The sequence below is a fragment of the Xiphophorus hellerii genome, chromosome 19 (genome assembly GCF_003331165.1).
Source record: "Xiphophorus hellerii strain 12219 chromosome 19, Xiphophorus_hellerii-4.1, whole genome shotgun sequence".
In the NCBI taxonomy this organism is placed as follows: domain Eukaryota; kingdom Metazoa; phylum Chordata; class Actinopteri; order Cyprinodontiformes; family Poeciliidae; genus Xiphophorus; species Xiphophorus hellerii.
Genome location: NC_045690.1, coordinates 9,032,877 through 9,049,633, shown reverse-complemented (window position 1 = coordinate 9,049,633; position 16,757 = coordinate 9,032,877). Strand labels below are relative to the sequence as shown.

Genomic DNA, 16,757 nt, shown 5'->3' with positions numbered 1-16,757 from the left:
ATTAATTGATATTGTTTACTTTAATTTTAGACTTTATGTAATTTTTTTTCTGCAATTTTATTGGTACTTCAACTTCTAAGTAGATTTTTAGTTTATCATACTTATTAGTTTTAAAGACATTTTTCTTTGTAGTTTTGGTTTAAGAGATATCATAATTTTAGAACTTTTAACAGATCACGTCTACATTATAATGTTTACCCAATATTGTAAACAAATTTACAATATTGCAAATGTCTTTAACAATGCACATTTCCTCAGTTTAGCAAGTCTTCACTGTTTACCAGTCACTGTTGTCGTTTTTTATTTATTTATTGTCTTCACCTTTTTTCCCTGCTGAAAACCACTTGATGCTATCATATTTGTTTCTGCAGAGTGCAAATAAAGACAGGCTTTGGATTAAATACCAAACACTTCTAGAACACATTTGAATTTCGTTGGAAATATGTTTCTCATTCATTTGTTTAAGAACAAAACAAATGTACTTTAGACAGGCACTCCATGAAACTCCAAAACTACTCCTTGAAAAAGTAATGAAAACTCCTGGTCATTTTCTTGCATACAGAGAAAATGTATAACTTTTAAAGACTCAAATAGTGGGCCCAAGCATCCAAATCAGTTTGGCAGCAAACTGATCTGGATCTATGCAGCAGCATAGATCTAAAGAATAAAGTTAGTAGTAATGGAGTAGAGTGTAACTGCACTTTGCAACAAGTTTTCTTCCATGATTTACCTCATGACAGGCAATCCTGCCAGAGTTTATGTTGAGCAAAAGCATCCCCACAGTATGAAGCTGCCACTGCCAGGTTTCACCGTTCCATTAGTGCAGGGTGTCATAAGTCAGTCCTTAACAGCAGCAGTCCTGCATGTTTAGGACTGACTTTTCCAGGGAAACTTTTTTACATGGGAAATTAATGGGACTTCCTTCAACAAATAGACTTCCTTCTACTTATCACTTTCTTTTGGCCAAACTTGTGTAGTGTGAGACAAGTAGTTGTCCAGTGAACAGATTCACCCAGCTAACCATCCTCTCTGGAATTACTCTGATTTTTTAGGTTGTTATTTTGTTTGGATGCTGGATGAATAGTGTTCTGTAGCTGCGTTTCCATTACAAATGTGTACAAATCTTTGTCTATATTCTGCTAATGTCGAAAAACCACAATTTTTCAATTGCAGTGTTTCCATTAAGTTAGAAATGAAATTCAAATCATGTATGAATAAGCTTGTTCACACAATAAGTCATTAAAAATCATGGCAGCAACGGATGTAGACAGTTACATGAGATATTTTTTATTCAGTCATGATGCTAGTGCTCTTAATCTATCAGCAGTCAGAGGCAACTTATTCAGGCACTGGAGTGACAACTCTGTAATACTTGGGAGGAGCTGTGTATGCAGTGTTTTTAAGAAATTGTAGGCCGCAATTTTACAGAAGATGTATGGATTTAACATGTCGAAACAACACACAACTTTTTATGAAGTGTGCAATGCTGTGAGAACTCTGGTGAAATCAGTTGCACAATCTCCGAAAAAAACAATAAACAAAACCAAAAAACAGAAACAAACTACAAACCATGAAGAAGACGACTACTTCTTCTTGTCTTCTTTATGGTTGTCGCCAGCAATATCATTGGCTTGCTGTTCAGGTAAATTGTGTAATGCCAAAAAAGTGTTTGCATTGCAGTTCTGCAACATCTACGTCAATATAGTTGAAAAAACACCTCATCCCAACTTTTTATTGAAATATGTGTTATTGTTTTTTTTTCAAAATTGGTGTGTTTTCATTTAGTGAATTTATTTTCATAATTTTAGTTGGCAAAATTCTATGATTAATAGAAATGCAGCTGCTGACAAGTTGTGAAATATTATTTCATAAACTCACTCTACTTTAAATATCCCCTGGGTTTGCTTGTTCACCACATGCTGTTTGTTCACCTGTGTGATGCAGCTAACTTAAGAGGCCTTCACTGAGGCCTTTTATTTACTTTTGTGACTTCTGAAGGCAGTTGATTGCTCTGGATCTTATCTAGGCTCATCAAATCAAAAGGATTGAATACAAGTGTATGCATCAAGTTTCAATTTTTTTTTATTTGCAAAAGTCTTAAAACCAGGAATAATCTTCATTTCACTTCAGAATTATGCACTACTTTGTAGTGGTGCAGAACACAAAATCCTATTAAAATACTCTAGAGCTGAAATGTGACTAAATGTTTGAGGATTATGAACATTTTTGCAAGACACTGTTTGTGGAAAAAAAAGTCAGTCAACCAGTTACATATTATTTTCCCACCAGAAGGCAAAACAGAAATGCTAAAAATGAGACAGAATCTACATAATAGCATTAACTAAATGACAGCAGAAGTTGTACAATCTAAAAACATTAAGCAAAACATTTAAATTTGATATTTGTAATACCACAGAATTACATGTAAAAAACAAAAAGTTTTCAATTTATTCACAAACATGCATCCATCTATCCATTGTCTAACCATTTATCCTTGAAGGGTCAAGGGGGGCTTGCGCTGATCTACAGAGGCACTCATAAACATGATAGGTAGTAATGGTTGCAGCTGCGCAAGACAGTAGCTTATTTTTGAAAAGCTGCACATGTTAAATTCATTTCCATTTGCAGCTGCATTGCCCTTTTTAAAATGCAAGCAACACCGACAAAAACAAGACTTAACACTGGCACACTCATATGAAAACATCATATGAGCAGAGGAATCCTTGCCTGCGCTCACAGTTGAAAGGAGAGAAGAAGAACAGTCTGCTGGGTTCTAGCACACAACAACATGATGGTTTCAGAGGAGTCAGCCAAGCATCTCGAGTGGTGGAGCAGCGAGAGGGCAGCCTTGAGGAGGACAGCAGGTAGCGAAATGATCAGGTGGACAATATGACATCAAGCGTGCTTGGAAGCGGTCGGGCAAGGAAGGCTGACATTCTACTGCATAAAAGGAGCCTCTGGAATGAGACGACAGAGAACAAACTATGAAGAAGAGACACATCAGACTTCTTGTTGTTAGTCACAAACTACAACAGAGTTTAGTTTGTTTATAAGGTAATATGACTGCCCAAACTCATACAAAATCTGCCAGCAAGGGGGAAAAAAATCCTACTCTATTCTATCACAAAGTAGCAGGCCCTGCACAAAAGCGATGAAGAATTTTGCAACATGTCAAGTGAACCTCAGCCTTTTTTTATTTTAATGTAGTTGTAATTTGCAATTTCAAGTTCAAAGTTTCTGGAACATGTGATGCTAAATTAAAAATGCAAGATTTTGATTGACTAGTCTATCTTTTCTATATGAGCCCAAGTTTGGTGTTAAAAAATACCTAATTGACAAATTTAGAGTTTACATAAATTGTGATTTGTCACTTAGAAAAAAAAAATACACCTTATTATATTGTTGTAATAAATAAACAGAATGTGGCATATGTTTAGTTTTTTGGTAAAGTTTAGATGTTAATACACTGACTTGAAAAAAACACAAGAAAGGTTAAAATGTTGACTCAAGCTAAACGTGAAAAGTGATTTGCATTGACATAATAAAATGGTTTATTTCTCATATCTCTCCTTCATCCCGTTTGTTTCCTAACAAACTGGGTAACTAAAAAAGAGTATTTCCTATTTCAGTTTCTTTTTTTTCCCACATGGTTTTATTACACATACAGTATAATTTTAGCATGCTGTCATAGCTGAAGTGCAATTTACACACAAGGATTTATTGATTCAAGGAAATTTGGAGACTTGTGAATATTTAATTTTATCCAGTTGATTACTTATGTATTTTGAACTAGTTGGGAGAAATAAAAAAAAAAATCAGAACCTTTATCTTCAATAAAAAAATAAATGTATTTTCTTTCTATGACAAAAAATATTCATGCTGCCTTTCGTACAGATTTTCGACTTGCTCCGTATTGAAACATTAATATGTAACATTTAGCATCCATATCATGCGTTCTTGTGAGGAGATACAATAAAATGCTTTTACTTATTTTCTCTTTTCTGTGTTTTGTTCCATTAATAATATTTTTCAAAAACATACACACCTGCACACATACACCCCCACATGCATACACACACACACACACACATGCACACATCTTCAAAATTCTTATGTATGTTCTTGTACATATATATAAATTTCCATTGTAGCAGTGTTTGCATGTATTTTGTGTAAGACAGGCGATATCATGTTGCTTAAAGCTGTAAAGTTTAAAACAATATGGTGTATACAGACATTTCTGAGATGTATTTTACTCTTTTGTGTTTGTTAAAGTCAACATCGGCACCCTAAATGTCTCCCTCAGACAAAAATGCTTTGGAAATAACTTTATTTCCGCTTTTAATTACTGAAAAGGAATTTCATTTTGCTGCAATTATATTTTACAAACAGTATTTTATGTATTTGTCTACCGTCTTTGAATTAATAAAGTACTGTAGCTGATAGCAACAACATCATTAGTACATGCAAACAAATTCAAATTTCACCAAAATTCTTATGTATTTTTGCCAAAACTATACCTGCTGAAATTGTGATAAAAAGGTGTATGCTGTGATAGACTGTACAATAGTGCGATATTTCCTTTTGTTTAAATATATCTATAAAAAGTGGTGTAAGTGCAGTTACCTTCTCCGAATTCCTTTTATGATGAAGACTTTTATGTTCAGCAGCTGAAACAAACAGAATTAACTTTCTAGAAAAAAGAGAAAAGCCAATTTAGTATTTTTCATACAGCTTAAAAAAAAGACTGATTTAGTTATGTATTTAAAATGCTCCCACATGGTGTGGTCTCGGATCTGTCCAGATCTGAAGTAGCTTTGCGATGTGTTTATGTGACTTCATCTAAATAATGATGGGCTATCAGGCGGCCTTCTGAATAAAAGGATCCCAAAGTGGGGGACAAACAGGCAGGTAAAAACATCTCATTGATGTGCAGCTTCACGATTTAGAAAGTTTCTGTCTCCATGTGCAGCACTCAGAGAGCTCTGACACTTTGGAGTAGAAGATACATCTCCAGAGTGTTAGCATGGGGGGGTGTGGGATCGGCAGCAAATGCAGTTATTTGCATGCATTTTGGATCTAAATACTGTGTTGTATGATAGAATATTCACAGCTGCAACAATGTGATGGTACACTTTACATATGGCAAAAACCCTTAAATACATTTCTCCATAAGAAAAAACAAGAAAAGAAAAGAGAAAGAAAACAAGGACTTTTCTAGGAGTTTTGTTCACTCAAGTGAACAAAATGTGGCTTGACAGTAAAATATCTGTGACACAAATTAATAACAAATATGTTCCTTTTCTGAGAGACTTATCTCCACTACCCTCATCTATGCACTCCTGGCATAGATGAACTGCCATCATTCTATCTCCCGTCATATTCAATAAATTAAAATACTGTTGAAACCTTCAGTTATTTTATCAACTCAATTCCCTAAGTGAAATTCATTATATGGATTAAATGCAAAAGACTGATGTTTTCAAGCCTTTTCTTGTTTTAATAATAATGATTTCTCCACTTAATACCAATGAAAACATGCAATTTTAGATTAGAAAACTACACCAGAACAATGAAAAGAGTTTTAATACAGAGATTGGTGCTTAGAAAGTATGTTTAATACCTGCTCAAAGATTGCTATTTTTAAGAGGTACTTTTGATCTGACAAACGGGCCTCACTGACTCTCATTTATGGAATATGAATGCATCGACTTGAGTCTTATAACATAAAAATAAGCGCAATTCACATAAAATGAATCTGTAAAAATAACTTGTTTTTTTATAAGAGGTGCAATTTACAGTCTAAAAAAGTCCATCTTTTTACAGTGCTGCTGGAATATTTCAAGGAGAAATACAGCCAGTAAATGAAGGCGTTATTTAGTCAAAGAAGCCTGATGTTCACATTAATTGACACATGTCCAATAGTAGAAGGTCTGAGAAGATATTACTGAGGGTTTCTGTATTCATGGCTGATTGATGAAAAACAAAACACATTTTTTGTAATCTTGCACTAATAGCCTGGCAGTGTGCAGGTTATAGAGTCCAATGAAATGGATCATATGCAAGTTTATCATCAACACCTATGAACACAAGAAAACAGCTTTGAATATCTGCTCAGTGCAGGGACAGCTATGTGTAAAAGGATTAAACATATAAGTGAGCAAAAATACAGGTAAGCTGAAACTGAATCACTAAATCAACTAAAGTCTATTAGAGGTTCAAAAGAGTAATCATCAAACTTGGACTTTAAGTGGAATTTATATATGCTATAATGACTTTTGTACTTGTTTACTTTTTTCTGCTTAACTAAGAAATCAAATACAGTACAATATTATGTAACACCTTTTCATTTGGTAAGAAAAATATATATAAATAACTATGCAGTACTACAAAAAACAAAACAACAAAAGAAATGTAAGAATAATATAACTTATATTAAACTTAGAAAGGAGTGGGGTGAAGAAAAACATTTACCTCCACTCCTCATTTCCATTCCAATATAAATTATATGTATGCTGGTACAGTTCAGTAACTATTTCTTCAGTGTCATATCAAAATAGCATTTTACATTAACAAGGTACAAAAAGTAATCACTATATGTAATATATAGTTAGAGTTGCAATAAACAAATATACATTGCCATCCCAGTCAGACATCCTATAAGTGATGTGACCAGAACATTTCTTATACCTTCATTTAAAGGGATGAAATTTTTAACATTGCTTGAGCCTATTATAATATCAGTCTTTGTGTAAAGAACTTATAAATATTGTTAGGTAGTATATTTTTATTCAATGTATATAGAAGTTGTGTAGTATAAAGATCTACTACATCAAAGAAATGTAACATCTGAATTGAAAGAATAAGGGATTGTGTGATCACAAAATAATTCTATTTTATGTATAACTCTCACAGGATGTTTATGGATGTCAAAGAGGGGATGCAGTAAACTTGTACAGGTTTTGCCCAATATAGTTATTGTTGTTAAAGACAAAAAAAGGCATAAACTTGGTACGATATCCTCTTTATGCGCTATAAGCAATATGGTGTACATTATGAGTAAAAACTGACAACAGCTGATGAGGTATATCTTTTTTATTTATGTTTATTCCATTCACAGTTTCTGGAAACAAACATTGTTTTTGCAACGTGAACAACACTAAATGTTCATAAACCGAAACAAGCAACCTTATGAGTTTTACTTTTTCTTTTTTAGCTTCAATTCTGTTCTATAACATTGCTTCCAGACATCAAAGTGGGTTTTTATTGTATCACAACAACCGATTGCATTCAAGGGAGAAAAAAAAAGACGAGAGAAAGATTGGCAGATGCATTTGGACATACGAGTAGTTGGGTGACAAAGCTAGAGCGAGCCGTGTTTGAGTCACAACTATACTCTCTAACAGCTTTGTTTACCTGCCCTTACTGCTGCCACAATTAATGCAGCAGAGAAGTGGACTGAACCAGGTACCCTTGGAACCAAGCACCCAGTCCAAGTACGCCATCCTGCTTTGTTCTGCAGTACATTTGGTGATCTGCATTGATCTGCTGCTGTGCCTGCATGTGTTTTTTTTTTTAATTGTTGTTACAAAAGAGAGCAGCTATGCTAAAATGTTGCCACTTGAAACAGCACGGAGGACACTAGCACTCATGCATTGGGATTTTAAAGTTTTGGAAGCAACATTTTCTTTGTTTTTTTTCTGGCAATTAAAACCATAGTTTTATTATTAGTATTGTTATTATTATTTCTAGAGAGTTTTGACTGTTAAAGTAGTAGATCTCACAAAAACCTTTGAGGATCCCCAATGATGAATTAGAGTTTTGGTTTGGCCGAAATCAAAGGGAGATTAGGTTTGAGAAGCTGAAATCCATTATTCACACTGAAGCAAATTTTACCTTCATCGTTTTGTGCATAGTGCTGAGAAAGTTTTACTTTTTTAGAGAATCATACAGTAGATACTTGGGAGAAAATTTAATTTTTAAACATTGACTTATTTTTTATAATATAACTGTCAGGATCTGTGTTTTTCTGTGTTTATTTAGAGTTTTCTGTGTCCTTAGTCTCTTCGTTGTCCTGTCCTCCCCTTGATTGTTCCCAGGTGTGTCTCGTTTCTGTGATTACCCTCCCGTGTATTTAACTCCACCTGTGTTCCTTGTTCCTCGTCGGGTCCTCGTCAATGTTAGCTTCTTTGTCGTCAGTGTGTCCTTGTTCCTGCTGTTCGTTGTTTTGACTGGTTTTTCATCATTAAATCCTCATATTCATCATTCCTGGGTCCGCTGCATTCTGCCTCACCACTCTCACCACCCGCACCCCGTGACAATAACTCCTTCTTTATTCTTTAAATAATTTGTTTATGTCTTTTCTACATCTTCTGGTTCTCTCATGGTTATTTGTATAATAATTGATTCCTTTGGCTTTGGTGCCCATATAGTTATCATAACATGGAGGCTTAATGAATCACAAAAACACAGACACAGACAACAAATATCTGAAAAAAGTTCACATTTTTTTAAAGCTTTCAGAAGTTATTTTATCAAAAATTATACATTTAGCCTCTTAGAGTGTTCCAATTGTTTTTATAATGTATATAAACCTATCTTAATGTATTTTTCTTTAAGTTAGAAAAGCATTGTGTCTGTAATGATGAAGGAAACCATGTTCTTTATTCTTTCATTTCTGTTTTTAATATTCTGTGAAATACATAAAATAAACTGTTAACTTTTACAAATTTGAAAGAATTGTTTCTTTCATCAGCATTTTGCATATTTAGAGACTGTGTAAAAAGCAAACTCATTTTGAGACATTGAGAAATTCAAGATGTAGAAATTGTGATTTCTTTATATTTCCCTTATCTCCGCCACACTAAATGAACTGCTTTGATTCTAGAAGAAGAAAAAACGCTAGCACTTTAATCCCATTACAATACATTTAATTCTTCCGTTCGCCGTTTTCCTCAGCTGCAAGAATATGTCTCCGCATCCCATTAAAGCCCATATTCTGTTTTCTTTCTTCCTTTCTTTCTTTCTTTTCTTTTTTTTTTGGACCTCTATTAGCATCATTTCGTTCATCAAGCCACATTAATTGTGAATGAATGCAAGCTCCTGCAGAAGAATACGGCCTTCAAGAGGTCTGTCACATACTTTCTCCACTTGGGAAGACCTTTAACCTACTTACCAGAGAAGCCGCAACGTTTCAAGTAGAGCGGCTGAAAGATATGCACCTGCCCGCTTTTTACTCTCGCACTGCGCCGCGATTTAAGAGGAGAGAAAGTATTTGATCTAAATGGTGCAACAATGGCCGCAGGTGTGGAATTTTCTCCATAAATCTCTGCAACAAATGAGACTCACAGGCCGGACACGAGAGACCGGAATCTCAAATAAGATGATATGAAGTAATCTGGTTGTGAGTGCAAAAATTCGAAGTTAGATTCTTTTTTTTCTTTCCCGTCACAAAAACAACAAATAAATTATTTGTATTATGTATCTTTATCTATCCTTGATTTCCCGATATATTTGTCAGTATTTAGGGGAGAGGTGGAGGACTGCCGGCCATGTTTATTTGTAATCAAAATCACCTTGTCTTCAATCATTTATTCAATCATTTTATTGTTTCAGATCTATATTCAAATTGTTCTGTAGGAATTTAAGCCAAAATGAGATTGCAAAGCATCATACATTAACGTTTAAGCCTTAAATTTCATGTATTTGTTGACAATTTGAGTTGTGACATCGCGTGCGCTTTTCCAGACCTCAGAAGCGCTGGAAACAATACCAAGTTGCACACAAAAAGGCTACATCCGGTTAAACTTCTCTATAGATTCACCTGCAAAAATGATAAATAAATCAATAAATAAATAAATAAAATCTAAGGAAACTGATTGTGCGTAAATTACGAACGGAAAGACTTGCATGTATTGACGTTTATCTAATTCCTAAATCATTTAGAACCAACAAACAACAAATAAAAGATGAAGTACTGTAAACTATCTTTACCGTCACCTATTTTCTGTCTGCATGAAAATTAAAACTCCGTCGTATAGAGAAAACTACAAAACATGCGACTTCGGATGGAGACGTTCGGGGCTCTAAGTATAAATAAATTCTGCAGTTTCCTGCACTCTGTCCTCGGCCGGTGTGTGATTGAGTTGGCGGGTCAGGACCCTGGCCCTTCAGCCATCTTTACGCATCTCTCAGGGTATTGAACTCGCATCAACGAGATGGAAAAAAGCACTTCAGGAACCAGGCCGCCTGGATACATCTGCTGCTTTGAGCTAAGGGAGGAGTGACGGTATTGGAAAAAGGTTGTCAGGGGGATATGAACTAGTGGTATTCATGGTTTGTTATTAGGTTCTTGTAAACAACTGCTAAACGGCCAAGATAAAAGACTTACAGGTGGAAAAGTAATAGTGTCGCTGATGTGAATTAAAATCCCTTGATTTGCACAAAAAAACGTACAAATGTTGATTTTTTTTTTCTTTAGGAAGTAATTTCAAAAATACGGAGCGTTTAATTGTTAAATGAGCTGCAAATATATTTCTATCCTTACAGCAATGAGTATGAGATATTATCTCCAGTAACTTATAACGGAGATACATTTAACGGGAGTAAAATTTTTAAAGCGATCTTAACGTTACTGCCAAAACAAGAAGACCAAAACGCATTTTTCTTCACAATCTTTCTTTAATTCTTATCCTCAACAGGCTCATGTTTAACATGGAGGTAGTGCAAATAGAGTCCGCCCTATGGCAATACACACTGGATCATGTAACATAAATATCTCCAAAAATAATTACAAGGAAAACAGTTTCATTTGTAAAAGGAAAAAAAAAAAGAAAATCCCAGGAATTGACCAACCTTGTCGCGGTTCCACGTTTATCTGCCTCCAGGTGCGTTCTTCGCATCTTATTCCCATATATATCTTTTTATTTTATTTTTTTTAAGTTGACATAGATTTAAAAATAACAATAATAATAATTAATTTTGGGTCTAAGCTGTTCTAACCGTTGCTTGCAGCCATCGAGCTCCAGATTTTTATGGGATCCTGATGTGAAGGGGGGTTTGCGGACTACAGGGTCTTGCTCTCTGACTCAGTAATCCACAAGGTTGAGAGGTTTACCTCATTTACATAATGTTAGAGGCATACCTTTCTTTCTGTTTTTTTTTTTTTTGGACACACCGTTCCCAAAGAAGTGTTGGAAAAAGGCACACGGTTGGGGCAATATACAGCGGTAGAAAGGAACACTTAATTTTTATATTAATAAAAAAAAGTTTTTCTTTAATTGTAAATACAGGGTGTTTATTCACACATATTCAGCGTTATGTCAGAGATGAAGTTTTTTTGTTGTTGTTTTTTTCTTCTTATCGGTGCCTTTCTGACAAGCCCTACTAACTTAGCAAAGATGAGCCACTTCAGGTTAAATCCGTTCTGGCTTCCGGAGAGGGAGACGATGAGTGGAGAAAAGAAAGAAAGAAATCCGGTGGCAACAACGATTTATTACGTTCAGGTTATCAACTTAAACGATGGAGATTGGCGTTCTCGCTGTGCCGCTATAATTGATGGCTGACCATGTCACATCTTCATTTGCTCAATTAGGTTAGGTAGCTGCTCGCTGCCATCATGCCATGGTAAATTTCATTAGTGGCTTGATGCAGCAGAGAAGAGAGCTTCCTCCACACAATAAAATGAATTAAGTAAAAATCTGCATTAAAAAGAAAAAAAAAGGGTTATTTATTCTCTAAATTGAAAATAAACTTCAAATTGTGATTATCCCATTGCAAATTAAAGGTCGTTTTTAAAGAAATGATTACTTTTACAAAGTTTTAACCTATGTGAGAATCTAAATCTGAATTTTTTGTGCTGTTGTTCATCATCACAGTTTGTTTTCCCTCCTTGACCTCTCTCTTGTTTCGCTCTTCCTCCCTTTCTTCTCCTGGCGCCAGTCAGTTTGCTCAGAGATTATAATGTCGGGTGAAGACTGCGGACCAGATTTGAGGATTTAAAGCCTCCAAAATTGTATCCAAAGTGAATCAGTTCTAAACATAGCATTCCTTAATTTATTTGGAGTTGCTTAAAACAGAGCATATTTTTCAAACAAATTCCAACTTCAGTCTGTTTAACCCTCTAGCCCCCAAACATATCATTTTGATACAAGCTTTCTGGAGTGACGTAACATTCCTGAGTTATTCTACCTCTGAAATAGTATTTTACTTGCCTGAGTAAGTTAAGTTAGAGACACACTTTAGTAACTGTGTCTCTAGATATAATCAATCAGAGTTCCAGTTGCTTTTATAAGGCATACAAATTTTTTACTTTTTTGCTGTCATAGTTACATGACTTTCAAAAGCCCTTTGTGCCAACTCTGATATGAAAAGAAAATATGTTATGAAAGAGTACTGTTTCAACAAAAAGTTGGTGTTTTACTCAAAAGATTGCCTTCTTGAGTAGAGATGTCTATAAACTTATTTTGCAAATTTCCATGTATTTTATTACTCTCACTTATCAATTATGATATAAAGAACTTCAGAAAATCCAGTGATGTTTCATAACATTTTTTGTATTGTTAAAATCACCCAAAAAAGCTACATTTTCTGATGCTTTAAAAAAAAAAGTAAAACATCAACCTACAATATTGTGTCCAAAAGGCATCAAGCTTAAACACAGTGTATCTGTTCCTTATCTTATATGGAACTGATAGAACATTTTGACTTGCATATTGTTAAATTTAATTCTGAAATGCTAAATGTATAATTTCAGATGCAGGCTGCCATCTCTTCACCATACTTGGTACTTTCCAAAAGCCATGCTGTATCAATAGTAAATATGTTGCTAAATATGTTTTATAACTGTACCATATATTTTACGAGGCCTTAATAAAACGTGTATGGTCCCAAAAGCCTAGTGTATCAATTATGACACAAAAATGCAAGCAAAGAAAATCAGGCAATGTTCCAAAGATGTTTTTGGTCTTGATAATTATTTCTTATTTAGGAGTTGAACAAATGCATACATTTATATAGAAGTAGTTCTGAAAACACTATCTCTTTAGAAAAGTTTGGGCTTTCTTCAAAAGCTATCTCCATAAGGTGACACTTGTATTCAAAAAAAATAATATGACTGAATCATTACTATTAATGATACATAATGCTATGTAAAAGCATATGTATGTAATTTTTATTTTGGTTAAAGTGTTCAATAAACATCTTCATTTTGATTATCAGTAAGATAGTTGTTATAAAACATTATCTCATACTTTGTCAAAGTTTGTACTTCTCTTAAAAACCGACAGTGCAAATAAGGTGGTAAACATATTTTTAAAGATGTTTTGATAACTTTTTGATTATCATAACATGACTGCAAAAGAATAATGTTTCAAATCTGATATCAACTTAACATAAACTTGGAAAATCTCCCTTTCTTCCCCAAATGTGGTAATTTAAATAAAATAATCAAATAAACAGTTCAATCTTTTAAAATCTAAACTTTCAAACAATCTTTGAAGCACGCTTTCTCCAAAGCTTACCAGGTAAATTAATTATGTTAAATAAATCTTCCCTAAATTATTCAGGTTTCAGAAAATAGCTAAAAAAAATTGCAACTATGTTTGAAGATGTATGAATAGGACACACACACACACACATACACACTCAAAAAAAACACCGTTAGAATTTGGATCCCTGATGTATTTCCCTTCGTGCATTTTTGTCATTTTGATCTTATTTGGGCTTGGCCCTCTCTGGTGGGGTAAAATGATGCTCAAGAAGACCAAATGAGCTGGTCATGCAACTTCATTGTGGCTCTTTGATGATACTCGGTGGTCCTTATGTCTGTTCAAAGTGCTCTCAAAGTTTCTGGAAAGAGTGGAATTCCCTACTGACGCAAAATAGTCATATGTGGCAAGATCAGCTGGTGGACATAACACCAGGAGCTCTTCTCACCTGGATAAAATCGCCAGAAAGAACATGTTCATAAACTCCAATATCAGTTTTTGGTCGTTTGTCGAAGTTATCACAAGGCAGAGGGTGTTTTCATGAATTATGTCCCTAAAAAATGTCAATGATCGTTGTTTGCTGGTTTGGGAGTTTTGCTCCGCCCCCCCGGTGTTTGTCGTAAACCTGGCTCCTGGCTCCAATAAACCCGGGCTAAGAGCGCCCTGGGCTCGCCTCCTTCTCCAAGGCGATCAATAGGATCTCAGGCGCACTCCAAGCACTCTCTTACGTAGACATCCACCAAGGAGAGAGCCGATACAACAACACGGTTGATCTGCTCAAACACAAAAAATCTACCTGCTTTCTGAATCATGTCGTTGAGCCCAAAGCATACAACGCCTTTTTCAGTGACAGATATTTTGAGTCCAATCGAGGAGACCTACAAGAAGTTCAGTGGCATGGACGGCGCGGGGAATCTAACCTCTTCACTGGGAGCCTACCGACAACCTCAGGTGTCTCAGACCGGCATGCAACAGCACTCGATGGGCCACAACGCCACCGTGGCCACCACTTACCACATGCCGCACACCGTCTCCCAGTTCTCCCACGGCGCAATGGGGGGATACTGCAACGGGAGCATTGGCAATATGGGAGACCTCCCGTCGTACCAGGAAAGCATGCGGAATACTGCAGCAGCTACAGGATGGTACAGCGCCAACCCTGATCCAAGATACTCCACAAGTAAGTTCGATTCTCATTTTATCTACACTTTCATCATTTTACATTCTGTATGAACGCGTAAACACCAGATGACCCTATATTCTACTAAATATTAATTATGTAAGGACAAAAGTTCAATTTTTTTGATGGACAATATTTTACAAAAAAAAGAGAAAGAAACATTTAATGACTAAACTGAAAAGGAGATCATTCATTTCAAGTCTGGCTCAACCATTATTATTATTATTATTATTATTATTATTATTATTATTATTATTATTACTTTTATTATTATTATTATTATTATTATTATTATTATTATTATTTTGTTATATCTGAAGATTTTAAAACTTTTTGCAAAGTTCCAGAAATAATTTACATTAATAAAAGATAAATAGTTCAGGCGAAATAGTGTTCTCCTCTTCTGTTTATTGAACGCACGTATATGTATGTATTTTTTAAAGTTTCTAGATTCATGGGACCTTCCACAGGTATGAACATGAGTGGCATGGGGAGCCTGACGGGGATGGGAGACGCCAGCAAAGCTATGCCAGCTCTGCACGCTGCGCCCAGGAGGAAAAGGCGCGTGTTGTTCTCGCAGGCTCAGGTCTACGAGCTGGAGAGGCGGTTCAAGCAGCAGAAATACCTGTCGGCACCCGAAAGAGAGCACCTGGCCAGCATGATCCACCTGACGCCGACCCAGGTGAAAATATGGTTCCAGAACCACCGGTACAAGATGAAGCGCCAGGCCAAGGACAAAGCGGCGCAGCAGATGCAGCAACAGCAGCAACAGGACGGTAACCTGTGCCAACAGCAGGCGCAGTCCCCGCGGCGCGTCGCAGTGCCTGTTCTGGTAAAGGATGGTAAGCCGTGTCAGAACGGCTCCAACACACCGACGCCGAATCAGCAACAGGTTCAACAGAACCAACAACAGAGTCAACAGCAGAATGGAGGTGGAGTGGTGCTTGCGTCTTCAGCCGGAAGCCTCGGGCAGCATCAAAGCCAGCAGCAGGTGAACGCTTTGGAGCTGGAGGAGATGTCGCCTAGTCCGCCTTCATTGCACAGTCAGCTGAACATGGCCCAGATAGACACATCTGCTGTAGATTACACCAGTAACATGGTCAGCTCAAACCTCCTGTACGGCAGAACGTGGTAGGACTTTCAAAAGTACTGTTACTGTCCAGTTTTATGTGAACCTGCGGATGAGCCTCATATATATATATATATATATATATATATATATATATATATATATATATATATATATATATATATATATAAGTAATAATTTGGTGGCAAAGGGTCAAACGGGACAAGGCGCGCAAAGAGGCGCATGAACTGATCAGGACACATTTTCTTGACACCTCTGAAGGACGGAGTCTATTTTTGAACATTACACGAATAGCTACCCTCTACAGAAACCGTGTCGTTCCTGGACCTTTTTGTAATTCATGTTTTGGACCTTCCTCATAATGTTTTAAACGTAGTCTATGTTGTTGAAACGAAAAGAAATGCTGCTTCACTTCTTTGTACTGATGAGGAGGACAGGTGGGATCAGGTCCGAACTCCACTAAAACCACCGCTCCTCCTTTGGTATTTTATCATATCAATATTGTAAACTAATGTATTCATTTGATTAGACTTATTGAATAAAGTAGGTACTTGTACATTTGGCTAACACACACACACACCCACACACAAGGCGTTTTAACTGTATGATATTCGTTATAGCGTCCACAGTTATGTTTTCTTTAATATTTTTTGTAAGTTAAAAAAAAAGAAGGAACACATGCGTGATGGCTGCTGTATATGTTTCAAAACCAAGTGAACGTTAACAATAAATAACTTGAAGTGTGAGAGCTATTCCTGAATAAGTAATTTTTTAAAAGGGGGATCTGATTTGGAGTGCATTTTCATTATGTTGTTATTGAGACCAAATTGAGCTGGAAAGCAAGGTCGATGAGGGAGCCAGCATTGTTCAGGTGACATTTTGGAGGGCTGGCTTTCATGGGAGACATCACCTCTTTTAACATCTTTAGCACTTTTCAGCACGTTTGAAACAAGCAGTTTACCCAATATATTTATTGATACATTTTTAGAAAATCCTTAAA

At 35.7% G+C, this 16,757-nt stretch overlaps 1 protein-coding gene and 1 long non-coding RNA gene across 4 annotated transcripts; one reads left to right on the top strand and one right to left on the bottom strand.

The window, feature by feature from the left end:
* Nucleotides 1-2,064: 2,064 nt before the first annotated feature.
* Nucleotides 2,065-11,533, bottom strand: LOC116708567 (uncharacterized). Of its 2 annotated transcripts, XR_004336708.1 has the most exons (3): nt 10,855-11,533; nt 4,627-4,693; nt 2,065-2,957 (listed from the first exon to the last, which is right to left on the bottom strand). It is a non-coding gene; the product is annotated as an uncharacterized LOC116708567 (long non-coding RNA). The 2 variants fall into 2 exon arrangements; XR_004336707.1 differs by lacking the exon at nt 10,855-11,533 and having other exon boundaries at nt 4,627-8,003.
* Nucleotides 11,534-13,793: 2,260 nt separating this feature from the next.
* nkx2.4a (NK2 homeobox 4a) lies at nt 13,794-16,503 on the top strand. Of its 2 annotated transcripts, none has more exons than XM_032546427.1 (2): nt 13,794-14,667; nt 15,111-16,503. In XM_032546427.1, the coding sequence occupies exons 1-2, from the start codon at nt 14,298-14,300 to the stop codon at nt 15,800-15,802; spliced, it is 1,062 nt and encodes a 353-aa protein (XP_032402318.1). In that variant the 5' UTR covers nt 13,794-14,297; the 3' UTR covers nt 15,803-16,503. The 2 variants fall into 2 exon arrangements, with proteins under 2 accessions (XP_032402318.1, XP_032402319.1); XM_032546428.1 differs by having other exon boundaries at nt 13,795-14,667; nt 15,138-16,503.
* The last annotated feature ends 254 nt before the right edge of the window (nt 16,504-16,757 follow it).

Coding starts and splice junctions, on each gene's coding strand:
- nkx2.4a (XM_032546427.1), top strand. CDS start 14,298: ATGTCGTTGAGCCCAAAGCATACAACGCCTTTTTCAGTGACAGATATT. Junction 14,668..15,110: donor TGATCCAAGATACTCCACAA/GTAAGTTCGATT, acceptor TATTTTTTAAAG/TTTCTAGATTCATGGGACCT.